The sequence below is a fragment of the Aptenodytes patagonicus genome, chromosome 12 (genome assembly GCF_965638725.1).
Source record: "Aptenodytes patagonicus chromosome 12, bAptPat1.pri.cur, whole genome shotgun sequence".
Lineage (NCBI taxonomy): Eukaryota > Metazoa > Chordata > Aves > Sphenisciformes > Spheniscidae > Aptenodytes > Aptenodytes patagonicus.
The window spans coordinates 10,669,779-10,694,876 of record NC_134960.1 but is presented as its reverse complement, the minus strand read 5'-3'; the positions used below and the strand labels follow the sequence as shown (position 1 = coordinate 10,694,876).

General features: G+C 66.8%; 5 protein-coding genes across 9 annotated transcripts; 2 read left to right on the top strand and 3 right to left on the bottom strand.

Moving 5' to 3' along the window:
* Positions 1–43: 43 nt before the first annotated feature.
* DDX41 (DEAD-box helicase 41) lies at positions 44–5,596 on the bottom strand. The gene is made up of 17 exons (XM_076350172.1): positions 5,549–5,596; positions 5,353–5,451; positions 5,096–5,255; positions 4,938–5,012; positions 4,508–4,568; positions 3,750–3,886; positions 3,419–3,491; positions 3,089–3,242; positions 2,839–2,975; positions 2,472–2,634; positions 2,240–2,371; positions 1,983–2,054; positions 1,486–1,582; positions 978–1,127; positions 753–824; positions 423–533; positions 44–180 (listed from the first exon to the last, which is right to left on the bottom strand). The coding sequence occupies exons 1-17, from the start codon at positions 5,570–5,572 to the stop codon at positions 44–46; spliced, it is 1,854 nt and encodes a 617-aa protein (XP_076206287.1). The 5' UTR covers positions 5,573–5,596.
* A 410-nt stretch (positions 5,597–6,006) lies between these two features.
* On the bottom strand, positions 6,007–14,606 carry FAM193B (family with sequence similarity 193 member B). The gene is given in 12 exon segments (XM_076350272.1): positions 6,007–6,261; positions 6,357–6,432; positions 6,561–7,587; positions 8,132–8,368; positions 8,767–8,962; positions 9,958–10,372; positions 10,676–10,885; positions 11,082–11,307; positions 12,026–12,265; positions 14,244–14,501; positions 14,503–14,574; positions 14,577–14,606. Coding segments are annotated over 12 exon segments (3,084 nt in total). The 3' UTR covers positions 6,007–6,164.
* Positions 14,607–16,825: 2,219 nt separating this feature from the next.
* On the top strand, positions 16,826–21,044 carry LOC143165946 (lateral signaling target protein 2 homolog). Of its 4 annotated transcripts, XM_076349843.1 has the most exons (14): positions 16,826–16,893; positions 17,635–17,775; positions 17,852–17,989; positions 18,155–18,357; positions 18,439–18,528; positions 18,632–18,721; positions 18,858–18,959; positions 19,046–19,294; positions 19,400–19,521; positions 19,599–19,712; positions 19,899–19,997; positions 20,165–20,280; positions 20,363–20,490; positions 20,830–21,044. In XM_076349843.1, exons 1-14 carry the CDS (start codon positions 16,852–16,854, stop codon positions 20,831–20,833), a joined length of 1,638 nt encoding a protein of 545 aa, XP_076205958.1. In that variant the 5' UTR covers positions 16,826–16,851; the 3' UTR covers positions 20,834–21,044. The 4 variants fall into 4 exon arrangements, with proteins under 4 accessions (XP_076205958.1, XP_076205960.1, XP_076205959.1 ...); XM_076349845.1 differs by having other exon boundaries at positions 19,478–19,521; positions 20,363–21,044; XM_076349844.1 differs by having other exon boundaries at positions 20,168–20,280; positions 20,363–21,044.
* A 417-nt stretch (positions 21,045–21,461) lies between these two features.
* On the top strand, positions 21,462–22,942 carry MXD3 (MAX dimerization protein 3). Of its 2 annotated transcripts, XM_076350163.1 has the most exons (5): positions 21,462–21,664; positions 21,744–21,773; positions 21,855–21,969; positions 22,089–22,254; positions 22,338–22,942. In XM_076350163.1, exons 1-5 carry the CDS (start codon positions 21,495–21,497, stop codon positions 22,445–22,447), a joined length of 591 nt encoding a protein of 196 aa, XP_076206278.1. In that variant the 5' UTR covers positions 21,462–21,494; the 3' UTR covers positions 22,448–22,942. The 2 variants fall into 2 exon arrangements, with proteins under 2 accessions (XP_076206278.1, XP_076206277.1); XM_076350162.1 differs by having other exon boundaries at positions 21,495–21,664; positions 21,744–21,969.
* Positions 22,943–23,052: 110 nt separating this feature from the next.
* PRELID1 (PRELI domain containing 1) lies at positions 23,053–25,057 on the bottom strand. The gene is made up of 5 exons (XM_076350164.1): positions 24,922–25,057; positions 24,336–24,561; positions 24,145–24,258; positions 23,787–23,865; positions 23,053–23,337 (listed from the first exon to the last, which is right to left on the bottom strand). Exons 1-5 carry the CDS (start codon positions 25,011–25,013, stop codon positions 23,201–23,203), a joined length of 648 nt encoding a protein of 215 aa, XP_076206279.1. The 5' UTR covers positions 25,014–25,057; the 3' UTR covers positions 23,053–23,200.
* Positions 25,058–25,098: the final 41 nt, after the last annotated feature.

Sequence of the window (25,098 nt, the reverse complement as noted above, 5' to 3'; positions counted from 1 at the left end):
CAAGGCCCACGCAGGGGGAGCGCTGGGCAGCACGCTCCTCAGGCTAGAAGTCCATAGAGCTGTGGGCCAGGTAGTCCTTGCGGCCGATGTTGCTGACTTGCTTGGTCTGCATCGCCTCCAGCTTGGGGCAGTCGGTGATGCGATGGCCCAGGCCACCGCAGAAGGCGCAGCCCCGCTCACCTGCAACAGGAGGGAGGAGGTCAGGGGGAGCCGTACCACACCAGGAGAGTGGCCCCCCACCCCAGAAGCAGAGGGGCTACGCCAGCGTCTCCCCCCCGCTGCCACAGCACTGGGCTGCCCGCATGGCCAGGCGACAGCCCTGAGGCAGGCAGGAACCGCCCCGGGAGCTGGGGGTCCTGTCCGCAGCCCAGGTCTCTCAACAGCCCTGCAGGAGGTCCCTGTGCCAGCCCAGGGTCTCTCACCTCCGATGTCCAGCATGGTCTCGTCCCCGCAGTGCAGCACCTGGAGCACAGGCGGCACCTTCTGCTTCGCCTCCAGGAGCAGGGCCTTCAGGTCCATCAGCACTGACTCATCTAGGGGCAGAGACATGAATCAGATACAGCCCGAGCAGGGTTGGGGGGGGGGGGGGGGTGCTGCCTCGCAACACCATCCCCCCTCCACGGGCCATCATGACTCGTCCCTGCTTGCTCAGGAGCAACCCCCTTGCCAAGGTGGAGGCAGCTCCATCGCCCAGCTGCCTCCTACAACCGCAGCCCTCCCCAGGCAGCCCCCAGCCCCACGCTGTTTCTCACCGCAGGCCTTGTTGATGAAGGTGGTGGCAATGCCAGTGTTGCCCGAACGGCCTGTACGCCCGATACGGTGAACTGTGGAGAAAGAGACAGGATCAGGCACGGGTGAATGTGATGTGACAGACCATCCCTGACCCCAGTCACTGCAGAGACAAGCGCACAGCCTTGCTGGCCTCTGCACCCACCCCACCACGCCCTCGTTGGTCCCCCACGGGGCCCAGTCCCCACCATAGTTCTCAATCTCCTCCGGCATGTCGTAGTTGATGACATGCTGGATGGCTGGGAAGTCCAGGCCCTTGGAAGCGACGTCAGTGGCAACAAGGACATCCTTCTTCCCATCCCGGAACGCCTCAATGGCTTTTGTCCGTTCCTCCTGATCTGCAAAGGCCCAGCAGAGAAGATCAGCAAGGGCAGAGTTCCCAGTCCTACCCCTTGCGGCAACCACTATGGCCTCAGAGCCAAGCATCGCTCAACCAGGGCTCCCCCAGTGAGAGGACCTACACAGCCTTTCCCCAAATAAAGGAGCAGAGGGACATCTAGGTCCCATAGGGACTTGCACTGCGTTTATGCCTGCTACATACAACGTGGCGTTTGCTCCTGACACTGCGACAGCCCTCCCTCACGCCATCACAAACTGCTGCACACTGGGACCTCCCGTGGCCATGTACCACCCCGGCAGGAACGGGGTCAGGCAGGGTCACACCGCGGCCCAGGCCTCCCCGATATCCTCACTGACCTTTCCCTCCGTGGATGGCCACAGCTTCCACACCCTTGAGCAGCAGGTACTCATGGATCGCATCGACATCCGCCTTCTTCTCTGCAAAGATCAGCACCTGCAGCAGCACAGACATCATGGAAGAGCCACCTTTCTGCGGGCTGGCACTGCTGGTACCAGCATAACCCCCCGGGAGACCCACTCCCTCTTGCTGAGCAGAAACACAACAGCTCTGGGCCCAGGACCTGCTCATACGTGGAGCACGGCTCACCCACACACCTACCCCACCCATGGCAGAGCCCTGCAGCATCACGGTCGCGTCCTCATTGCCAGCTCCACCGGTGCCCCAGGGCTGCGGTGTGCCCATGCTCCACCGGTGCCCCAGGGCTGCGGTGTGCCCATGCTCCACCGGTGCCCCGGGGCTGCGGTGTGCCCATGCTCCACCGGTGCCCCGGGGCTGCGGTGTGCCCATGCTGCCCCCAGCCATGCTGCCGGAGCAGCAGGAGCGCACTACTCACAGGTGGCGGGGTCTTCTGCAGGCACTCAAGGAGGTACACCATCTTGGCCTCTTCTTTCACGTACTCCACTTCCTAGGAACAAGCGGAGAGATGAGTCAGGCAGGCAGGCAGCAGAGAAATTGCCATTGCTTGGTATGCCTTAGCCTCTTGGGAAGGAGGGCCATGAACCCCAGCTCCCTGACAAGGGATGCATCAAGTGCCCTCATGAACGGTGCTGGCCTCCCACACAGGCATGGGGGAGCTCCCAACTACCTCACCTGCACAACATCCAGGCTGGCAGCACCCGCTCGCCCAACATTAATGGTGATGGGCTTCACCAGGGCACTCTTGGCAAAGTTCTGGATCTTCTTGGGCATTGTGGCACTGAAGAGGAGGGTCTGTCGCTGACCCTGTGCAGGGAACATAGTGCGGGCAAGGATTTAGCACTCACCCAACCAGGTGGGTGCAGGGATTGAGCATCAGGGTGCTCGTATCGTGCCAGCTCAGTACCTTGAAGTAGGAGAAGATGGTACGGATGTCCCCCTCAAAGCCCATATCGATCATCCTGTCAGCCTCATCCAAGGCCAAGTAACGGCAGATGTCCAGGCTCACCATCTTCTTCTGCAGCAGGTCCATCAGGCGGCCAGGGGTTGCCACCATCATGTGTACACCACTGTGGGACGAGAGAAGGCCACGGTCAGGGACTCGGATTCCTGCCCCACGCAGCGACACATAGGGAAGGTAACACCTGCTTGGCACATCACCTTCGCCCCCACACCTTCCTGAAGCCAGCCAGCCAGGGTGCCGCCCCTTAGTCCCCTGCCAGAAAACGGAGCACAGCTCCAGCCCCACAACCCGCCCCCCCAGAAGGTCTTACTGTTTGATTGTCTCCATCTGCTCCTTGACAGACATGCCCCCGATGCAGAGGGCGCAGCGCAGCGGGGGCAGGCCGTCCTCCTGCAGCAGGCGGCAGTAGTACTCAATGATGCCGTGGGTCTGCCGGGCCAGCTCCCGCTGCAGAGAGAAAACTTACTCATTCCTACACCACCGTGCAGGGAGGATCTGGGATTGCCACTGAATACCAATCAAAGCTTCCTCCCGCACGTCACCATGCCCCTGGCGCTCACCGACGGACAGATGATGAGTCCGTAGGGTCCCTCTCGCTTGGAAAATGGCAGCCTCTTCTCCTGCTCCAGGCAGAACATGATCACCGGGAGGGTGAACACCAAGGTCTTCCCAGAGCCAGTGAATGCAATGCCAATCATGTCCCTTCCCGAGAGGCTGGCAGAGAAACGGGGCTGATGGTGAGGGGGAGCATCACAGAACGGCTCAGACCTCCAGGGCTGAGCAAGGTGACGGGGCGCATCTGTCACCAGCGAAGAGCACCCGGTACACACCGCTGGGTGGGCTGTAGGGAGCAACTGCTCCCCACTCTGGGAAAGGGACAGAGCACTCACATCGTGGGGATGCCTTGGATCTGTATGGGTGTTGGCTGCTGGATTCCTTTTTTCTTCAGGCCCCTCAGGATAGCTGTCAGAGAACAAGGGACACACACGTTCACGACCTGAAGCCTTCTCCCTCTTTCCCTCCTCTCACGTCCCAGCTGCAGCTCCTCCACCAGTGACAAACACCCCTTGGGCCAGCAGCTAGGTGACACAGCCACTGTTGGGAATTTAAGCTGCAACCCCACTAACACTAAACATGAAAGATCCGACAGTTTTGCTCGCTGACGTGCGTTTCCCAGGAGAACGCTGTCCCCCACCCTGCCAGGCTCCTCTCCCGGCCCACCTGCTGGGAACTTCATCTCCTTGAAGCTCTTGATGGGGGGCGGGATGCCTTCCCCCTCCACCAGGATGTGGTACTTCTTGCGCACGCGATCATGCCGTGCCTCCGACATGCCCAGGATGTAACGAGGTGCTCTCCAGCTGCGAAGGCAACAGAGAAAGGTCATGGTGCAGAATGAGGCTGGGGCTGAGAGGCAGCAGCCCCCACGGAGGCCCATGGGAACTCCCTGTCAGGCTCCAATATCCCACCAGGGAAAACAGGTAACTCCAAGGGGCTTCACGGTGCGAGCACGGGAACAGATCCACACCAGTTCCAGCATTACATGTTTCCCCAAAGTCTCAGTAAGAACTCCCAAGCTAACAGCTGAGAACAGCCCATGGACGGTGGATGGGACATGCCAAAAATCTTTTGGATGTATCTCGATCACCTCTCTGACACTGCCTTGAGCAGCACTGGCTCTGTAGGCTCCCCCAGTCTCTTTCTCTAGCTTAGTCACCTCCAAGATCTGAAGATCCACCCCAAGTCTTCGAGTTCAATGTAAACGTACTCTAGAAAATCTTAACTGTATATAAAATAATGTTCAAGGTGACTCCACAGCCTTCAATCTTATGTACAGCAGTAAGAAGCCAGGCAGTGGAGCAAGAGAGAAGGCAGTGGCCGCAGAGCGGCGCTCCTCCTGCGAGGCTGCACGGCTTCTGGTTCTCTTCAGCTGCGAGGAAGCAATGTGTTCAGGAAGACAACCTCTGTGCTGTGAAACACACCTGGTTTTAATCGGATCATCGTAGGTGATGCCCTTTGCCATCTCCTTCACTGACATCAAAGCTGCAAGAACAAAGCCGACGAGATCAGTGCAAGCTCTCCATCCCCATGCGCACTTAACCTCAGCAGAGAACTACTCGGGCAAACAGTTTGGGAGACCGTGCCCGGAGACGGAGGAGGAAAAGCAGCACCCCTGACAGCCCCTCTGGGTACAGGAACACCAAATGCTGCAGCCTGCCATGCCTAGGGGCCCGCCACAGCACCGTCTCAGCTAAGCCAGGCAGCTGGATGCTGACTGAAGGATCCTGTTGTGATCTCCCGTCCCACCCCGGGTACAAACATCCCTGAGTGTTGCAAGGCAGTTAACACCCCTGCTGCTGCCCTGACAGCTCTGGAGACAGGTCTGAGAGACTCGGAGCTCCCACCACTCACCTCGGCCCTCTGCCACGCTCTCCAGGATCTTCTCTTCCTCCTTCAGCTGCTTCTCCTTGGCTGATTCCTTCCGAGCTGGGGGAAGAGTCAGGGGCACGGTGAGGAGGTTTCAGTCCCTCCCGAAAGCCGCCCGGCCCTACCGCCAGCCGCTCCCCTACCTTCCGCCTTCTCTTTGAGGTGCTGGTGCTGGTCCAGGAGACTGATGTTGGACTGGGGCCCCAGGGGGATGTCATCCTCGTCACCCCGCTGCTCACTCCCGCTGTCCCGCTGCTCCTCCTCCGACACCACCTTCCGCCGCATCTGCAGCAGCTTCTGCAGCTAGGAGGAAACGGGTGGAGGTGGAGTGAGAGGCCCCGCGTCGGGAGGAACGTTCAGACCCCTCCCCCGGCAGCGCCGGGCCCCGTCACTCCGTTACCATCTGCTGCTTGCGCTGCTTGACGGGCACGTAGGGCACATAGTCGTCATCTTCCTCCCCGGACAGGTCAGACGTCTCCGCCGCCTCCTCCCGCTGCCTCTGTGGGGAGACGCGAGGTGAGGCCGGCCCGGGACGGTACCGGCCCCGCCCGGCACCCCAGGGCTGTCGGTACCGGCCAGGCTGGGCCCGGCCCTACCTTCCTGTCAGCCCCGGCCTCCATGGCGCCGTCTCCACGCAACAGCCGCGCCGCCCCGGATGTAAATCCCGCGCGCCGGAAGTGGCGGCTGCGGGGATGGCCGCCGTCGCCCAGCAACGCGTTGCCACGCCCCCCCGAGGGGGACGCGGCAGGAGCGGAGACAGGGCCCGACGGGTCGCCTCGACGGCCAAACCTGTGCAGAAGGCGCATGGCGGCACCGCCCCCCCCGCCTCCGCCCCGCCCAGCCCCCCCCGGGCGCGGCAGAAAGCAGCAGACAGCGGGGTTTAAATAAAATAAAAAATTAAAAAGTTCTTTATTGGGTGCAGCACGGTCCTTCCCCGTGGCGCAGGGAGCTGGGCGCCCACGGAGAGGGGGACGGGACGGCCAGGGTCACCCCGCGGGGGGGGGGGGGAGCTGGGGGTAGGGGAGGGGGGGGAAGGGGGGGGGGCAGGAGGAGGACGGAGGGAGCCCCGGGGGCCCCCGCGGGGCAGGAGAGCACCGGGGCCCCCTGCGGAGGAGGGGACCCCACCGAGGCGAGGCGGGGGCCTGCGGGGCAGGGGGGCACAGTGAGGAGAGGCGAGCGGCCGTGGGTGGGGGGGGCGGCCCCCCCCGCACCTCACTGGGCTGCGCTGGAAGTGGTTTTCTTCAGGGTGAAGTTGGTCCAGTTCACCGCCACCTTCTGCCGCGTCTGCTTGGCCGAGTCCAGGCAGAACCTGGCAGGGAGAGGACAGCCCCGGTCAGCCACCAGCCCCCCTGCCCGCCCCCAGCCCTGCCGGCAGGGCTCGGGCCCCCCTGGTTGCCCCCTCACCTCTTGAAATACTCCACTTCTCTGTCAGTCTCGTCCATCTCCGCCCCGTCCAGGTCCTTGGGCAGGAACACGTCATCTGGCAACGCAGAGGGGCAGAGAGAGGGTCAGCGCTGCCGGAGGGGCGGGGGGCCGGCAGCTGGCAGGGCAGGTGGGGAAGGGGCCACCGCGAGGACGGCGGCGCAGAGCGGCGCTCCCGGCACTCACCGATCGAGGTATTGGGTTTCTCCGCCTTGTTCCGGCTCTTCCTGCTCTTGCCCTTGGGCTGCGGGGAGCCTCCCAGGGCAGGGGGGGCAGGCAGCTGCCTGTCCCCCACGGCCGGGGCAGGCGGCTGCTGCTGCCCTGGCTCTGGCAGCTCCGCTTTGCCCTCTCCCCTCCGGCCTTTCCACTCGCTGCTTCTCTCCTTCTCCAGCCTGGCGCCGCCGCAGCCCCAGGGCTGCCCCTTGCCGCTCTCCCCTGGCTCGGCACAGCCGCCCGCCCGCTGCGGCTCCGGGGCGCCGGCCTTGGAAGGGTGCTTGGTTCCCAGCACCTGCCCCTTCGCACTAGGGCTCTCCAGCCGGGCCTGGCCCCCGGCCACCACAGCAGCACCCTCCCCTTTCTTCGCCTGCCCGCTCTGCCGCTTGTTCTTCCGCTGCCGGCTCCCGGCGGGCACCAGCTCCGGCGGCTCCGGCCCCTTGAGCTGCGGTCCCTCCTTGGGCTCTGGGCTCAGCCCGCTGCCGTCCATGGCAGAGTCCGCAGCCTTGGACTGCACCCAGATCATGCGGGAGAGGCTGGGCACGGCGCTGAGGCGCTTCACCACACCGTTCTCAGCCACCGGGGCTGGCGGCGGCTCCCCGGGCCCCTCGCCCCATCGGGGGCCCAGCTCACCCCGCAGCAGCGCGTGGCTCTTGGCGGGGCCCAGGCTGAGCGGGGCCAGGGCCAGGTCTATGTCCTGCAGGTCGGAGGAACCGTTGAGGTGGGAGAGCAGGTTCTTCTGCTCCAGGACAGCTGCCTTCTTGGGGAAGTCGTTGACATCCAGGTTGAGGTCGTAGACACTGAAGCTGGCCCGGATGGAGTCCTTGATGGTGTTCTTGATCTCCTGCAGCCGGCTGCTGAGGAAGCTGTTCACCCGCTCCAGCTCCAGCTCCGGCCATTCCAGCAGCTTCTCCTCGGCTGGCTCCCTGGCCTGGCTGGCTGCAGGGGCACGCTCTGCCCGCTTCTGGGCCTCCGCCTCCAGCTGGGCTTTCTCCTTCTCCTGCAACACAGGTGCCATGAGGATCGGGTGGCCTGGGCCACAGAGCCACAGGCGCAGGCCACAGGGCTAGTCACGCACCAGCTTTATCAGGCAGCAAACCCAAGGGCTGGCACTCAGCAGGGCCAGCCCACGTCTTCCACAGCCCCCAAACTGTCATGTGTCCTCTGTGGGCACTGCAACAGCTACCACACTGCACACCGGACACTGCTCTGGGCACGAGGCACCAGCACGAGCCATCACGGCACTGCCTCTCCCCACCACAGATGCACGGTGTTTGTCAGAGATGCGGCACGGAGCAGGTAGGCTAGCGCAGCCCAAAGCGCCCAGGAGGGCTGGGCCACCCTCTGCAGGAACAGAGGCAGGGGAAGCCCTGCACAGAGCCAGGCACCGCTGTCACCTCAGGGGAGAGCGCAGCAAAGGACACAGAGTTCAAGAAACCAGATGGATGTGAGGGAGAGGAGGCAAAGCCCTGCAAGGGGCAGTCTTGCCCTGACCTCTCTCCTGCAGCCTGCCCCAGGCAGCGCTTCCCTCTGCCCAGCCTCACCTTCTTCTTCTGCTTGTGCCGTGCCCGCTTGGCCGCCTTGGCACTGTTCAAGGGCTTGGGCTCTGTGCTGTTGATGTAGTCCAGTAGCTCATCCACGTTGCGGTGGTCCACAGCAGGCTCTCCCGAGCTGCTGTTGTGCCCCAGTTTCTGCGGCAGCTCCTCTTTCCTCTTGGTGAGGCGCGAACGCAGCTTCTCCCGGATCTCAGCGTAGTTGCGGCTCGTGGGAGCGGCTGGGGGCTGCAGAAGGCAAGCGCTGTCAGCCGGGCAGGCACGCAAAGCCAGCGTGACACGCAGGCAGCCCTGGCTCCCCCACCGACCTCCCCAACCAATCCCTTCCCCGAGGTCTCAGCAAGACAAGTCGGCACAGCCCCCACTGAACTCTTTTCCACCACGAAGCCACAGGGTTTGGCTGGTTGCGCCAAGCCCCAGGGCTGGGCAGGCGGCTGCGAGTTGGGAGCAAGGGGACCAGCAGGCTGATGAGGCAGGATGGAAACGAGGAGGGGGATGCACACGCCGGCAGGGAACAGCCGTGGCCAGACCTGCCCACCTCCGCGCTCTCGGCACAGACTGTGTAACATCTCACCGCAGAGCGGAGTGCAAGGACCGGGGTGGCTGCAGACCAGCCCCTCACTCACCGCGTTGTGGCCGAAGAACTCACAGTAGCAGCAGTCGCAGAACTTCCCGTCTTTCTGGTTGGTGGAGGAGGAGGTGCAGGAACTGCGCTCCGAGCTGCTGTCCTCGTCCTCCCCAAGTCCCTCGTCTGCCTCGCACGGCTGCGGCGGGTGGCAGCTGGTACCGTTTGGGAATTTGTGCCCTTTGCAAGAGGGGTCCCTGAGGAGAAGGGGAGAAGGGCGAGAGGTGAGCGGAAGCCAGGGGGTCTCAAAAATTGCCCCACACTACACGTGTAGGAACACCCCTCCCAGGGCAGCCTGTGCCCGAGCAGAAGGATTTGCAGGGCAGACAAACCCCCTCCCCTGCACCTTCCTCCTCCAGGGGAGATGCCAGAGGAGCCCACGGCAGAAGACATCCTTAGCTCCTCGCCCCCCAGGGCCTCTGGCAGGCAGGAGGCTGGCGCACCAGAGCTCCAGAAAGCAGTGTCCCCCTGCCAGGCCACAAGCTGATTCCAGGGCAGGGAGCGGTACTCACTGGGGGCAGCAGGTAGCACAGGTGAGAAACGCTGGAACTGCATGCAGCTGCCAGACATCCCCACGTGCAGGCAGGCCCGGCTCCCACAGGCACAGACTACCCAGCTCAGAGACAGGGAGGCCAGGGCATGGCCCACAGCGCCATTCCTCAAGCTCCAGCTCGGGACCTGGCTGGCCCTCCGCAGGGAGCGCTAATCAGCGGAGAGGAACCAGCGCCCGCGACTCAGCGTGCTCTCTTCCAGGGCACAGGCAGCCCAGAGAGGGCCAGGGGAGCAGGCGAGCAGAACCACAAGTCCACAGGCTTCATCTTCTCGAGGACCTTTGCTCAGTGTCACAGCTGCCCGACGGGTCTCACTGACAAAGGTCCTGTTGGCCAACAGCAGGTTGACCGGGCGGTTCCTTTGGGTCTTTTAGCTGGAGGAGGAGCAAGCACAGTCTCTTCTGCACCACAGTACTAAAGGACAACCTCAGGGAGAAGACATGTGGGGAAAGAAAGAGCTCAACCCTCAGAGACCAGGGGTCTGCAGCAGCGGAACTGGCCCGCAAACACAGCAGCTCTCCGCACCACCACGCCAGGGCAGTCAGTCCCTCCGCAGGGGAAAGCACATCCACGGAAAGGGGTGGCAGAAAGGGCGCCCAGCGAGGAGAGAGGCTGGAAGCAGGCAGGGCTCCTCTACTCACCTGTTCGTGCTGGGCAGCTGGTGGGAGGCAGGAGGAGGGATGAGCGAAGTACTGCAATGCCCGTTGCAGGGATGAGCGCAGCCCGACAGTGGAGGCGGCATCTTCAGCAGCGGCACGTTGGCAGCGGGCAGGTGAGGGCTCTTACACGACCCCGGGCTGTGCGAGACTGTGCCAGCGGGGGGGGACTCGGACACCGGCTTTGGGGCTGCCGCCTGCGCGCTGGGCGCAGGGAAGAGCACAGCCTGTGGGGAGGTGCCCAGCGGGATGTGGGGGGGGGAGCCAAAGGGCCCCGGATGGGCAGGCGTCTGCTTGGAGGGGATCAGCGCTGGCGGCTGGGAGGGGAGGCCGGTGGGACTGTTGGGAGGAGCAGTGAGGTCTGAATGCTGATGATGCTCTGAGGAGTGGAAGGCCTCACCTGCAGAGGGGCAGGAGCAGAGACGGTCAGACACCGGCTGTCCCGTGCGGGCCAGGGCCAGGCTTGGAGCCACCCACCACCTCTGCACAGGCCGCTTCTCCGTGGGACAAACCCTGGCTAGAAGTCATCCCTGCTCGCAAGGGGCCTCGGCAGCACCCCATCTCCCCCGCAGGATTCAGCCCTGCCCCACGGAGAACAGAGCAAGGGGAAGGTGCTGGGGCAGTAAGGGCTGCGTGGGGCAGCAAGGGCTGCATGGGGCAGCGGGCTGGGAAGAGAAGGCCGGCCCTGCCCCTGGGCACGCACCTGGTGGGGTGGCCCTCCGGCACATGCTTTTGAACTGCTTCGGCAGCGTCTTGCAGAAGTCAAGTGAGGTAGGCAGAGGCGAGCCCGGGGCGGCGCTGCTGGAGGTGGGGGAGGCTGCGTGGCTGTAGGGACAGGCCTTGAGCCCCGGCGCCACGGCAGGCGCCTGGCTGGTGCACTCTGGAGGGAGAGCGAGGCCGGGGTGCTTGTCGCCTGGAAGGAAAGTGGAGCTAGGGCCGGCTCCCAGCACCCTCTGCCTTTGCAAAGGGACCCAGGCATCCCTTTGGCACTGGCATTCAGAGGCCCAGCCTGCCTACCCCTGCCCACCAGCTGGGTGCCCACAAGGAAACCACCTAAGCCAAGGACCCGTCAGAAAGCTCTGCTCAACCCCACGGCCGGTTCAACTCACCTAGTGCAGCAGGGGGGGCCCCGAGGGGGCTGCCCTGTGCAGCCCCGTTGGTGTGCTGCGAGTTCCAGAGGCCCGAGAGCTTGTGAGCAGACAAGAAAGAGCTGGGGTCCCAGTCCCCTGAGTTCCCGTGGCACGAGGAGGAAGAGGAGGAGGAGGAGGAGGAAGAAGAGGAGTGGGAGCCACCCCCACAAGACTGTGACTTGCAGGATGTGTGGGATAACGAGACCTGGCAAGGAAAACACAGAGTGAAGCAGCAGTGGGCTGGGAGGGGAGGCCCTTGGCCCCAGGGCATCGGCACCAAGGACACCCCCCCCCCCACACTGCCCTGAGGCAGGGGCTCAGCACACGGGAGGCACTCCTGTCACTGTGGCAAGCAGCCCGTCCGTCCAACAGCAACACAGCTCCCAGGGCCACACCAGCATGGCCAGACTGTGCAAAGGGCCACACGCCTGCTCTGGTCACGCTCAAACCAGGCCAGGGTTAAATAAAGCCAAGCAGGAGGGAGCTTCTCTTCCCCTGAGCTCCACGCACAAGCAGGCACTTGCCCTGGCACATGCTGCCGCTCCGGGGAGACCTGGCATAATGGCAGGGACCAGCCTTGGGGCTGAGGGGGACGTGGCACAACACACAGTGGAGTGGGGCTGGCAAGAGAAGCAGCGGCACTGCCGGCCTCACCAGGCGGGCAGCTCCAACCCAACACAGGCTGCCAGACAAGCCTCCACGGCACCGCGCTCTGCCCCACCATGGTCTCTCCCTGAGGAGCTAGCAGCAGCCCTGAGGAGAGCAGCACAGCTGCAGGGAGCAGCGAGGCTGGGATGTCTGAGGCACTCAGCTCCGAGCAAGGAGAGGACCTGCACACCCAGCCAGCACCACAGGGTGGTCAATGCCACGGCCCTGGAAGCTACAGCCCCGGCCTTTCCAACCCCAGCTCCGTAACTGCTTACCGCCAGGGCCTGCTCCTGTACCGCCCGCCGCTCTTCTTCCTCCACGCTCTTCCGACAGCTCTGGCAGATCCACAGTGGCATTTCTCCCAGGAGGTTCTGCACGAGTGTTGGCACAAAGTCTGGTGGCAGCCTCTCGCCCGGGGAAACCAGCCCATTGTGGGACGGCCCTCCCCAGTCCTTGCGCTCCCGGTGACAGAGCAAGCAGCACGTCTGCACTGACTGGTTGGCAGTGGGCAGCACCTGCAGAAGGACACACAGACCACGAGTCACCCCAGGTGTGAGCCACCACATGGCAGGGCCCCAGGTCGGCGCAGGTGTGGGGCAGATGAGGCAGAAAACGAGGCCTCAGGACACTGACACCAAACCAGAGAATTTCTTGTAAGCTATGTGTGGGACTGCACCTTCTCCCACTGGAGGAGAGCAGCCTCGGGCTGCCCAGCTGCTGCCAGCCTGCCATGTGGCAGCCGGGAGCGTTTTGAACCCTTGGGAAGATCACGCCGTGCGAAAGAGCCAGCCCCACCAGTGCACCAGGCTGGGAGGCCACCAGCAGCTCCCACTTGCACCTCCAGTACACTGGGACTGAGGGGACTCACAGGGCAAAGCAAGGCCCACAGAAATCACCACACAGGGATATGAAGGGGGGTCTGGCAGCCACAAGCCCCCTCCTCGTCCACCACAGACCCCCCTACTGCATTACCCAAGAGCCCCGGGCCCTCCCACCCGCCTCTTTGTTCTGCGCAGCCGGCGGCGCAGATGCGCCGGGGTGGGGTGCAGCCCCCGGCACTGCTTTGCGCTCTCCCCGCACGGGGCGGCCAGGCTGGGGCTTCCCACCCAGCGCTGCAGCAGGAGCCGGGCTGCAGCCCGCGGTCTTGCCGGAGGCCTGACAGCCGTGACGAGCCCAGCGCAGCGCGGGCGAGGGGGCCCCCATTGTCTGCCACCGCGACGGGGCCCCACGACAATGAGCCGCACATTGAACTACTGCTGTGAAACAGATGGCGTCTCCCAGGCTCAAGGTGAAGCAAAGGTCAGAGGCCAAGGAGAGCGGGGGGGGGGGGGGCACAGCTCCCCTGCCCACCCGCCTGGCCACGGGGAGGAGGGGACTCCTGGGCCACCCTGTCTCATCAGGGGCAGACGCAGCCACCGTCGCACACAGCAGGCGAGAGGACGGCTCTCCCCAACCCATCCAGCGCATCTGGACCCAGGGCCCACCCCCGGGCTTCCTGCCCGCGACCCGGAGCGGGCAGCAGCAGCCAGGCGCATCGAAGGATGTCAGGCAGCGAGAGGCGCAGGAGCCGGCCCACAGCCTGTTCGGCAGATGCTCAAGCCACCTGCCATCGCCCCATGGCAGGGCTGGACGCTCCCGCAAGAAGGAGCTCTGGGAACACCCCCTGAAGCACACCACGCCACCTGGGCGAGCACGCCTGTCCCCGAGCCCGGGGCTCTGCCCTCCAGAGCACACATGGGTCTCCTAAGCAGACCTGCAAGATCTCCCTGCACACAGGGATGGAGTAAGGGGCGCACAGACCCTGGGGCTGGCAGAGCCCTTTGCTCTCTTGCTGCTGAGTGCTGCTGGTCATGCCAGGGGGAGTAGCATGCAATGGTGGGGTACAGGCTCACTGGCTGATTCACCCTCCCTAGCAAAGGCGGAGATCAGCTTTCCCTAACTGCTGGGAGAGATGAACCCCCAGGATGCTACACACCAGTGGGAGCCCCCAACACCCCAGCCATCTGCCAGAGGCATCCCAAAGTCCCGCTGCAGCTCAACACATCCGCAACCCAAGGCCACAAGCTGGCTCCACCACCCAGCCCAGCAAAGCCAAGGGCAGGCCCTGCCCACGCACCGATCCCAACCCCACGTGTGCCCCAGGATGCCGTAAAAAGTGGCTCCCGCATCCCAAGGCAGCCAAGCTCCCCAGAGAAGGGCTTGGGCTTCACCTGCCACCTTCCCCGCTCACCTCAGCGTGGGCACCCCCACACACACACCAAGGTGCACCCCAGCAGCGTGGCTCCACCGGGGCACCCCCACCATCACCCCCGAAGGCGCAGCGGACCCTCCAAAACCGGGAAGAGGGAGATGGGGGGACACCAGGGACTCAAAGGGGGGGTGTGCCCCAGGGATGCTCCGAGGACGGGGTCGGTGCGGAGATGCCCCATCCCCGCACTGACCGAAATCCCCTCAGAGACAGCCCCTTCCCCGCCGCAGGGCCTAACCCGGTACCTGAGCGGTGGCTCTGCCCGGCTCCCCGCTGCTGCCCGCCGCCACCACCACCTCAGGCGGGGCGGGCGGTTCCGGTGGCGGCGGCGGTGGCGGAGGAGGGGGAGGAGGACCAGCGTCGGAACCCCCCACCCTCTCACGGCGAGGCCCGGAGCCACCCGCCGCCGCAGCCGCCGCTGCTGCTGCCGCTGCTGCTGCTGCCGCTGCCGCCGCCGCCTTGTTCCGCCTGCGAGTCATGGCGAGCGCGGCCCGCCGCCCGCCGCAGCCAGGACAACAGCCAATATGGCGGCGCGGCCCATCCGGCCCCTGCCCGGGGGGGAATGAGGGAGGGGGAAAGGCCCGGCGAGGTGAAGCCGCTGCCGCCATTTTGTGAGAGGGCAGCGATCCGTGACAGCGCGCCACCTGGCGGGGGGGAGGTGGCGGCGCCGTCGCGACCCGCGGCTCCGCCCCCTTCCCACTCCCCCGGGTCCTAAAGGGCGCCGGTGCCTTCGGGGCGTCCCAGCCCCCCCGCACCCCAGCCCTGGCACACCGGTACCCCCACTGAGGATGAGCAGCACACTACCCATTGCCCCGGCCTTCCTGGTGGTGCAGTGCCCCACGATGCACGCGTGGGTTCCAGCCCCTCTGCTCCCCGTCCCCGTGTAACAGATCTCTCTCTCGGTACCCTGGGTGCATCCCAGCACTGCAGCGTCCTCAGCCCCAGACACACAGCCACATGTGGGTTTCCAGCCCCTCTGCACCCTGTCCCCGTGTAACGATGCTCTCCCGGTACATCCCGGCTGTGCAGCGCCATGCTCAGCACCACAGCATCCTCAACACCACATGACCCCAGACACATAGCCTTGGAGCCACGCACTCCAGTCCTGGCACATGGGTACCCCCCGGTGCAGTGTGGATGTGCAGTGGTGCAGTGGTGCAGCGCACACTGCCCACTGCCCCAGCCTTCCCACTGGTGGAAGACCCCACAGTGCATGTGTGGGTTTCCAGCCCCTCTGCGCCCCATCCCCATGTAGCGGTGCTCCCCCGTTACCTTGGGTACCTCCTGGCCATGCAGCGCCATGCTCAGCACCACGGCATCCTTGGAGCTGCATGACCCTGTCCAGGCAAGGCAAGCCCTGCACACTGCACCCCATGCCCTGGTCCCAACGCAGGGCTCCCCCACTCCCCCTGTGCGGTGCAGGGTCCCAGGCTGCCTGCAGGGGTCTGCTGCTCCTCTGTGCAGTCCCAGTGCACCAAGTCCCACAGCCCTGGGGTGCTCAGAGTGCCCCCCCAAAAGAGCTGGGGGCTGGCTCAGCCCCTTGCATCCCTGCCAGCCTCGGTGCTATGCATCACCCCAAAACCCCCCATCATGGCATTGGTCTGCGTGAGGCCGGGCCTCGCTCCATACCACACCCCGTGTCACTGGAGCGGCCCTCCTGTGGTGGGGCAGAGCGCCGTGCTGGTGACACGGGGACATGTGGAGCACTTGGCCGCCAAGGAAAGCCCACTGTTCCCCCTAAAATGCTGTGGCAGCGCTGCCCACAGCTGTGGGACAGGCAGGGCTCCAGGATCACTGTGCGCACAGGGACCCCCAGCCCCCCATGGGAGGCAGGACACGCTGCCCAGCCGAAACTAGAGCCGGAGCCCATGGGGACATGCAGAGCTGCAGCACCGGGGCCAGCCCCACACCTGCACCCGGCCGGCTCAGCCTGAGCACCGCTGGGCCGCTGTGACTCAGGGACTTCCTCAAGCTGAGGTGCTGCCATCGTGTTTATTTAATCGTCCTCAAAGGATTTTTTACCCGTGAATCCACCCCATTAGGCTTTCAGCCACCTGAATTATTGGCACCCACATCCTGTGGCCAGCAGTGCCAGGCCTGGCGTGGCATGGGAGCAGCCTCCTCCTCCGGCACGGCTGGGGCAGTTTGCTGTGCCCAGCGCCCCGAGCACCCCCCAGGATCCCTCCTTGGCCACTCGGCCCCTTCTGCTCCTACCGAGGGGCTGCTTTGCCCCCCTCCCACTGCAGCACCCCACTCTGCACCCCACGCCCTGCAAAGCCCTTGCAGCAGAGAGCAGGTGGGTGCCTGCGGGTGCCTCCCCCCGGTGCCCCCCCACCAGCCCGAGGATGCTCGGGGCTAGGGGGGCTGTGGGGCCGGATCTCTGGGGCGTCCCTGTCCCCGGAAGATTGGGCCTCGGGGGCTGCGGGGAGAGGGGAACCGGGAGGGAAGAGCCAGGCCACTGGGAGGGGAGGGCCCGGGCACCGCGAGCCTGGAGGCTGCAGTCGGGAACTGGAGCCAGGAACTGAGACCGGGGTGCGGCACCGGGAGGGGGAGCCGGGGCAGCCGGCGGGGGCACCCAGCCCGCCCCACGGGGAACCCGCCTTCGCCCGCCCCGCCACAGGGAACCGGTCCGTCGAGCGGCGGCCGCCTCCCGCCAGCCGGCAGCGGGAAAGCCCCGGGTCCCGCCGCGGGCCGGGCGGGGCGGGGCGGGGGCCGGTCCGCCGGGTCGTCCCGGTGCCGGGGCTGGGCGAACACCGCCCCGGTCCGCCCCCGGGCGGTGCCCGGTGCCAGCCCGCCCCGTCGGCGAGCGGCGGGCGCGGGGAGCCGGGCGGCGGCAGAGCTGCGGGGCGCGCCATGCTGCCCGCCGCCCTCCGCCGCTGGCTGCGCCGGCCCAAGGTGAGAGCGGGGGGGTCGCGCCGGGGCCGCCCCCCGCCCCGTCGGGGCTGCCCGGGGGCTCCGCCGGCACCGGGCGCAGGGGGGGCGGCGGGGCCCCCCGGGGCGGAGCGGGAGGAGGAAGCGGTGCCCGGCCCCGGGGCTGGAGGTGCGGCGGGGGTGCGGGCAGCCGCGGGCAGGACCGGGCAGCTCCGCGCCCGTCCCGGCGCCGCCCGCTCCCGGAGCGAGGAGATCCCAGCCGGCCCTCTCCATCCCTCCGGCCCCCGGGGGTCTGGGGGAGAGATGGGGCGAGGAGAGTCCCTCCGGGCTGCCCGCTCCCCGCCGGGGGCTCCCCCCGGACCTTTCACCTCAGCCGGTGTTTACAGCCGCGCACAGATCCGTGCCCACACTGCCTGGATGCGGCTGAGCTTGTTCATCCTGCTCTGCCCCTGGGGAAACTGAGGCATGGGTGGGTGGGGACGGCGGCGCTCCCCGCGAGGGCTCGGCCAGAGGCCGCCTGCCTCCCCACCTGCCCCCGGCACCCGGCACAGCTCGGCCGAGCCGGAGCCACCGTGGGGGTTCCACGTACCTGCCCGAGTGGGTGTTCGTGGACCCTGGGCTGCACCATGGGGACTGGCTGCAGGGAAGCAAACCTCAGCAGCCCCCGCCCTGCCTGGCTGCGGGCACAGGAGATTTGGGATCCCCCTGGCCCAGCACCCGGAGCCGCGGGGTGCTCCTGCCATCGCCCCTCTGCTCTCCCCGCAGCGCTCCGACCCCCGCCTGCTCTCCCAGTTCTTCTTTGCCGATGAGAGGGTGACGCAGGTGGTGGCCGAGATCAACGGGCTGGATGCTGAGCTGGACCCGCAGCAGTACCTGGTGCTCCTCAACCAGCTCCACCTCAGCCAGGTACGGGGGCAGCCCGGGCCCCGGTGTGACCCCGGTCCCCCCGGGTGGCCGTAGGTGACGTCCCTGCCCTCCCCAGGCTCACCTGCTGGCCATCCTGGAGCGGATCATGGAGGAGTGCATTCCCACGCAGCGGCACAGCCGCGACTACCTGGTCAAGTTCCCCGAGGAGCTCTTGGTGGACAACCTGGGGAACCACATGCTGTTTGCCGCCGAGGTGAGCCCAGGGATGCCGTCCCAGGGCGGGTGATGGGGTCCGGCTCCCCCAGGCTCGGGGGCAATGGGTGCCAGCCAGGATGGCGCACCCCACCACGGGCTGACCCTGGGGGTAGGGGCTGTGCTGCCTCAGGTGCTGGCTCCTGACAGCCCCTGGTCCTGGCAGTGTCTCCTGGCTGGGACCTTCCTGGAGGTGGAGGAGGCAGACGGGGCACAGCTGCGGCCCCAGGCCAGGAACCTGCTGTGCAGCCTGGAGCTGGTGCGGACCGTGCTGCGGGAGCAGAGCCTGAGCCAGCCCGGCTCCTACCCGGAGCCCGTCCGGGCTGTGCTCGTCCAGTTTGACCGGCTCTTCGCAGAGTTCGAGCTGAGGTGGGGGCCGGGGTTGGGGTGCTGGGGTGGGGGTGGCTGCGCCAGGGCTGGAGGAGCCTCACAGTCCCCCCGGCTCTCCAGCTACGTGTCCTCACTGGTGGCAGTGAAGTCTCCCGAGGAGATCTACAGGCAGCAGGAGATCATCGTGCTCTTCTGCGAGACAGTGGAGAGGTGAGGGGCACCGCGTACCGGGTAGGGGGGTGGCAGGGACCTCAGCCCCGGGGATGCGGCAGCGTCCCAGGGCTCAGCCCTGCTGTAAGGGTGTCCCCCCCAGAGCCCTGCGCCTGGGCTACCTGACCCAGGAGATGATCGATGGCTATGAACCGCTGCTGATGTTCACCATCCCTCGCCTGGCCATTATCAGGTGGGTGCAGCCCCCTGGAGAAGGGGGTGCCCAGGGGCAGCTGGGTGCTCTCCACCCTGTACCAGCCCCTTCCCCCCTCGGGGAGTGGGGCCTTGGGAAGCTCCCCCGGCATGAACCGAGCTCTGTCCCCTCGCAGTGGCCTCCTCATCTACCCCGAGGGTCCCCTCAGCCTGGAGCAGAGCCCTGAGCAGATGTCCCGGGTCTTCAGCCCCTTCTACAACCTCCTGAAGAAGATCAGGTGGGGGGGCGATGGGCGCCTGTGGGTGAGGCTGTGGGGCAGCAGTGGGGCTGTGACGTGGGGCTGACACCGTCCCCTTGCTGCAGGGACCTGCTGCGGGTGCTGTCAGAGGAGGAGCTCTGCCTGCTGGAGAGGAGCCTGTGTACAGCTGAATCGGAGGATCCCTGCGGTCCGGCCACCCCCCCAGCTTGGGGGGCAGCTGTCCCCAGAGCGGACCCCCCTGCTCCCTGGGGTCTCCTGGAGGTCCCCTGTGCCGCCCCACCGCCCCGCACCTGCATGGCGTGGCTGGGACCCCCTGGTGCGGTGGATGACGTGGGCACTGACTGGCAGTGGAGGTGCGTGGCAGGGAGGGAGCGGGGCTGGGCTGGCAGATCCCTGCCCGCTGGGACGGGGACTTTTTGTGCCACCCCTGGGGTAGCCGTCACCTCCTCCCTGTGCAGCCCCCAGCCCCCTGGGAATAGCCCGGGGCTCAATGCCACCCCAGGTGCCTGCTGCTCAGAGCTGCGCTCCCGCTACAGCAGCACCAAGGACATGCTGCACACCCTCTTCGTCTGCATCTCTGGTGAGTGACCCCCTCGCCACCCCTCCACCATCCCTGGGCCCCCCGCAGCACCCTGACCCCCCTCCCTCCCGGCGCAGGGGTGGCTGATCAGCTCCAGACCAACTTTGCCAGCGACCTGCGGAGCATCTTGAAAACGGTCTTCAAGATCGTCGCCTCGCAGGCAGAGCCCTCGGAGGAGCCGGGTGCCAGCCGTGAGTAACCCCTGGGGACATGGGACATGGGGCACACACGGCTCCTCACTGCCCTGCTCATCGCCCGTCCCTGGTGAGATGGGGCCACAGCACCAGGCGTGGGGATGATGTGGCCATAGCGCCCAGCCCCATGGGGCTGAGCCCAGCCCCGGTTTGGCTGGAGCACCACAGCCCTTGTCCCCACAGAGAAAGAGGATGGTGACCCGTGTGCGGCAGATGCTCCTCGTGTGGCCGACTGTCCCCTGTGCTCCAGCCCCGCGGAGGCTGCTGGGCTCCAGAGGGCAGGTAAGGGGCTGCAGGCTGCCCGGCCTGCCACGGCATCGGAGCAGGGTGCTAGCCTGTGGCTGATCCTGGGGTCCAGCCAAGGAGCTGGGGACATTCCTGGGGCCCAGGCGGTGATGGGGGATGGGGCGGGGGCAGCACCGTGGCTTTTACCGATGCGTTTTGCCCAGCAGGCACCCACCGCCTGCCCGAGTGGGTGCCGGACAGCACGTGCAGCCAGTGCTCCGCCTGCCGCTCGCCCTTCACCCTGCTGCGCCGCAGGCACCACTGCCGCAGCTGCGGCAAGGTAGGAGGGGGCCGGGCTGGGGCGCGCGGCGTCCCCTGGGGTCCCGGCTCCGCTCAGCCCCGCTCCGGCCTTCTCCCGGCAGATCTTCTGTGCCCGCTGCTCGCCGCACACCGCGGCGCTGCCACACTATGGCCAGCCAAAACCCGTGCGTGTCTGCACGCACTGCTACGCCGCTCACCTCTCGCCCACGCCCCGGCGCGCCCAGAGCCAGTGAGAGACTCCCGTGCCAGATCCGCATCCATAGGAGGCCGCAGACCGGGGGGATAATGGCCGCTCCGGGGCTGCTGGGCGGCTCCGTGGCCCCACGACCCCCCTCGGGGCTGGGTGGGCAGGGCGGCAGGACCCCCCACGCATGGCGGTAGGACCCCACGCACGGCGGCAGCCCGCGCCCCACGCCGGCGGGGCCGGGGCTGCGGTGGGCGCTGGACCGCCTCACCCGACCTGCCGTGGCCGAGCCCTGCGCCCGGCGAGCCGCGTGCCACCGCCGCCGTGCACCTGCCCCCCGGGCTGGAAATGTGCTTCGTGGTGGTTTGGTTTTTTTTTTTTCAGGTGAACTTTGGCTGCTGTCGGGCCCGGGGCAGAGTCTCCCCCCGGGGCCTGGCCTGAGACGGTGCAAACAGCCCTCACATGACGGCGGGTGCCCCGGGGCCGCCCGGGCCGTGCCGGGCCGTGCCTGGAGGCTGGCCCTCGCCCGCCGGGCCCGGCGCTCCCCTCCGCTCCCCACCGCCTCCGCCCGGTGGATTTTAATAAAGAGATAAACCCGCCTGGCTGGGCTCTGTGGCGCCGGGACGCGGCAGTTCCCGGGGGGGCTGGTGGGGGCAGCCGGCCCGGGGACACCCGTGGGTGGGGGCCGAGGTGGTGGCGGCGGTGGGGGGGTGAGGGGCCGGGGACAGCGGGCGCGCCGAGGGGGCCGGGTGGCGGTGGGGGCACCTGCGCCCGCTTCCCCGCCTGACTCACGCGGACGCACACGCGCGCGTTCCGCGCCGCACGCGTGACCGCGCACACACACGCCCCACCCCGGGCGTGCGCGGGCGCACCCCTCGGGGGCGTGGTCTGGCGGGGGGGCGTGTCCCGCCCCGTCCCGCCCGCCGATTCAAATTTGAAGCACGCGCTTTCCCGCCCGAATTTGTTTCCCCGCCGCGCCGACGTCAGCGCCGCGGGGCCCCCAGCAGCCAATCAGCGCGCGGCTCGCCCCGCCGCGCCCGCCCGCCGCCATGGAGCCGGCGGCCACCAGCATCCAGGTGCTGCTGCAAGCGGCCGAGTTCCTGGAGCGGCGGGAGAGCGGGGCGGCCGGCCCCCGGTACCCGCCGGGCCTGGCCGAGGCCGAACATGGCTACGCCTCGCTCTGCCCCGCGCGGTCCCGCCGGGCCGTGGGCGGCGTCAGGTGAGCGGCGGGGCTGGGGGCGCCGGGGGGCGCCGGCGGCCGGTAGCGCCGGTGCTGATCACCGGGGGCTCTCCCGCAGGTCGGTGCACAACGCGCTGGAGAAGCACAGGTACCGGGGGGGGTGGGGTGGCCGTGGCCGTGCCCGTTCCTCCCCCGGGGCTGACCGCCGTGTCGTCCCGCCCGGCCGCAGGAGAGCCCAGCTCCGGTGCTGCCTGGAGCGGCTGAAGCAGCAGGTGCCGGTGGGCGCGGGGCCGGCTCGTCCCACCACGCTGAGCCTCCTGCACCGTGCCCGGCTTCACATCCAGGTGAGGTGGGGGGGCGGCCCTGTCGCTGCTCGGGGCCCTCCGGCCGGGGCCCTGGCCAAAGGGCCCTGAGCGGCGACAGGGCCGCCCAGCTCAGGACCCGGCTCACCGGATCCCTGCAGAGGCTGGAGGAGCAGGAGCTGAGGGCACGGAGGGCCAAGGACCGGCTGCGTAACCGGCAGCGGAGCCTGCGGCAGCGGCTGGAACGGCTGCTCTCACCCACCGGTGGGGAACGAGCGCGGGCTGATAGCTTGGACTCATCCCAGCTCTCGGAGCCCTCTGAGGAAGGTGAGGGGTGGGAGGGTGGGCAGGGAAGGGGAGGGGAGGCCGCCGGGACCTGACCCGGCCTCTCCCCCCACCCCGGTGCCCAGAGGATGCAGAGATAGAGGTGGACGGCCTGGTATTTGGTGGGGACCTGCTGCCTGGCTTCAGCACGGGGAGGGACCACAGCTACTCCAGCCCCCGCGGCCCCGCATCCTGATGGTGCCCGCTGCCTTCCCTGCACTGCCTGCCTGCCTCCTCCCTGCCTTCCGCTGCTGGAAACGCAGCCTCTGCCGGCCTCGTCGGGGCTGCCCGGGTAAGGGGCCACAGGTGGGGGCAAGAGCCCGGCTTGGCCCCTCTGCTGCCGGGCCGCTGAGCAGCACCGGTGACAGCACTGGGCGCACGGGGCTGGCAGGACACCGTGGCACCCGCTGTGCACCACAAGAGGTGCTGGAAGAGGGCCTTGGCTGTCATGGGGACACCCTCCCACCTTCCCCGCATGCCCCTGGGCAGGCTGGGGGCCGGGGGCTGCCTGGCATGGGTGTGGGGCAGCGCTGCCCCCAGCAGACATGGTTACAGGACGGCTCCACCGCCCCTGGACAGTCAGGAAAGGGAAACGAGTGCATTAAGCAACCTGCCTTCATGCTCCTGCAGCTGCCCGCCCCCCCCCGTACATACCCAACACTATTCTAGTAAAGGCACTTGGTGAAACCCCTGCCTGCGTCTTGCCTGCGAGCCCAGGCCCCCAGCAGCGGGCTGGACCCCCGGAGCAGAGGGCAGCGCTGGGCTCTGCTCTAGCCAGGCCAGCCCCGCCCAAATCAGAGGTGGGAGTAGATTCTTTAATGATAATTACATCTCCGAAAGGGTCTAACAGCAGCTGATTGTCAGACTTGTACAGTTTGTTTAAAAATATAAAATCTAAGGAGGCTCCTATCTGTTCTGGTGCAGCCGGCGCCCGCCTGTGCCCGGCCCCTCACACGTACTGCTTCTTCTTGGTGGCTGCCTTGCTCGCCAAGTCCTTGGCTTTCTCCGTAGCAGCCAGAGCTGTCTCCTTGGCTTTCTCGGTTGCTTCCTTGGCTGTCTCCACCAGTGTTTTGGACGGAGCTTCTCCTGTAACATGGAAGCTGTTAACCCAGACCCAGCGGGCCCCTGCCCTGCCCCGTCACAGGAGTGCCGGCTGACGCAAGCTAGACCAGCCCCGGCCCCGTCACCTCGGGACGGAGGCGATTTCCCCACACAGGGGGAAGCCAAGCCCGGCACTCCTGCCCTGTGTGTGTCAGGGCATGTCACGATGGGGAACTGCAGGCACGTGACTGCTGCCGTATTATGTCCCCCTCCTGCCTGCACTCCGCCCCTGCCCTGCCCTGCAAGTGCTGCCTGGCTGCTCCACTTGGGAAGAGCTGACTGTGCCAAGACATGGGGGCAAAGGCAAGGGACAAGGATTTCACAGTCAGATTAGTTCAAGCCACGACCTGCCCGTGGACTCGAGTGTTCCCCATGTGACCTGTAACTCCAAGAGACCCCTCCCACTCAGCTCCAGCCTGCCCTCGGGTGCTCACCTTGCATTCTTGCTAGCACATACTCAAATCCCTTAGTGCTCTTGGTCACGTTGCTTTTGAACCTGGCCAGACCAAATTCCTGCAATGGAAGAATCGGTGAAGGTGCGAGACCAGCTCCCTGGTCACACGCAGCCCCTGGGGCTTTGTCCCAGCTTGACCAGTCCCAAACGTATGGTGGGCTCATGCCCATGAGCAGTGATGGTTCCGAGTGCCCCAAGAGCTCAAGAGGATGGGGGGAACGAGGGAAAAGGGTGGAAAAACCAGCACAGGGAAGGGGTAGAGCAGGGGGGAGCAGCAGCTTTAAGGCCTCTCCAAAGAGGGGGTACACAGTGCTGCTCGAGCAGTTGGCAGTGCTCACCTGGACGGCCCGTGAGACACCAAACAGGCTGGAAGAGACCCAGGCTTCGCGCTTGACCTCAGTCCAGTTGCTGTTCTCCGGGTTCACCTGGTATACACAGCGCTCCTCCACCACCTGCACGAGGCACAACCTGGCTGTGGGCGCTGCCCGGTGCCTGCCACATGGCCGCATGCCGGCCCACGGGCACCTACCATGAGACGCACGTGGTTGATGTTCCAGGTGAATGTGGTCATGGTTCGGTTCTTGGGGTCCACGATAGAGTCCTCCAGGATGTAGACGGAGTGGGCGACGTTGGCCGGGAAGAAGCGCTCCGCCCAGCGGGGCATCCGGTTGGTCTTGGTCAGGAGCCGCCGGGAGAGCAGCTTGTGGTCCGCTGTCACCTCCCGGTGCACGATGTCTTCGGTCAGGACATGTTTGCTAAAATGGGGAGGGGGAAGAAAACATCAGACCCTGCTCCTGGCCAACACCTTCCCGGGGCTGGGAACCATCGGGCACCGCGGGGGGGGGGGGGGGGGGGGGAAGAGGTCTGTGGTATTAAGGGAGAGGGGGAACCAGCTGCCCCCTGGGAACTGCTGGTGGGGGGCGAGCTGAGGGCCCTGCCCCCCTGGGGATCCCGGGGGAAAGGGCCGAGCTGGGGGCACCGTCCCGCGGGGGGCCGGGGTGGAGGACACGGACCCCGAGGGACCCTCTGGAGGGGGGCAGAGGGCCGCGGCAGATCCCGGGGGAAGCCCTGAGGCGAGGCGGGAGGGGGTGAGGGGGGAGCAGGCCCCGGCGCACCTGTAGGGGTTGGGGTAGCGCTGCCAGAAGGCGGCGAAGACCTGGTCCCAGGGCCCCTTGAGGACGCCCAGGCTGGCGCAGTACTTCCCCATGGGCCGCCGCCGCTCAGGCCGCCCGCGCCGCCGCGCCCGCTCCGGCCCGCGCCTGCTGGGCGGCCGCCATGCGGCCTCCGCCCGC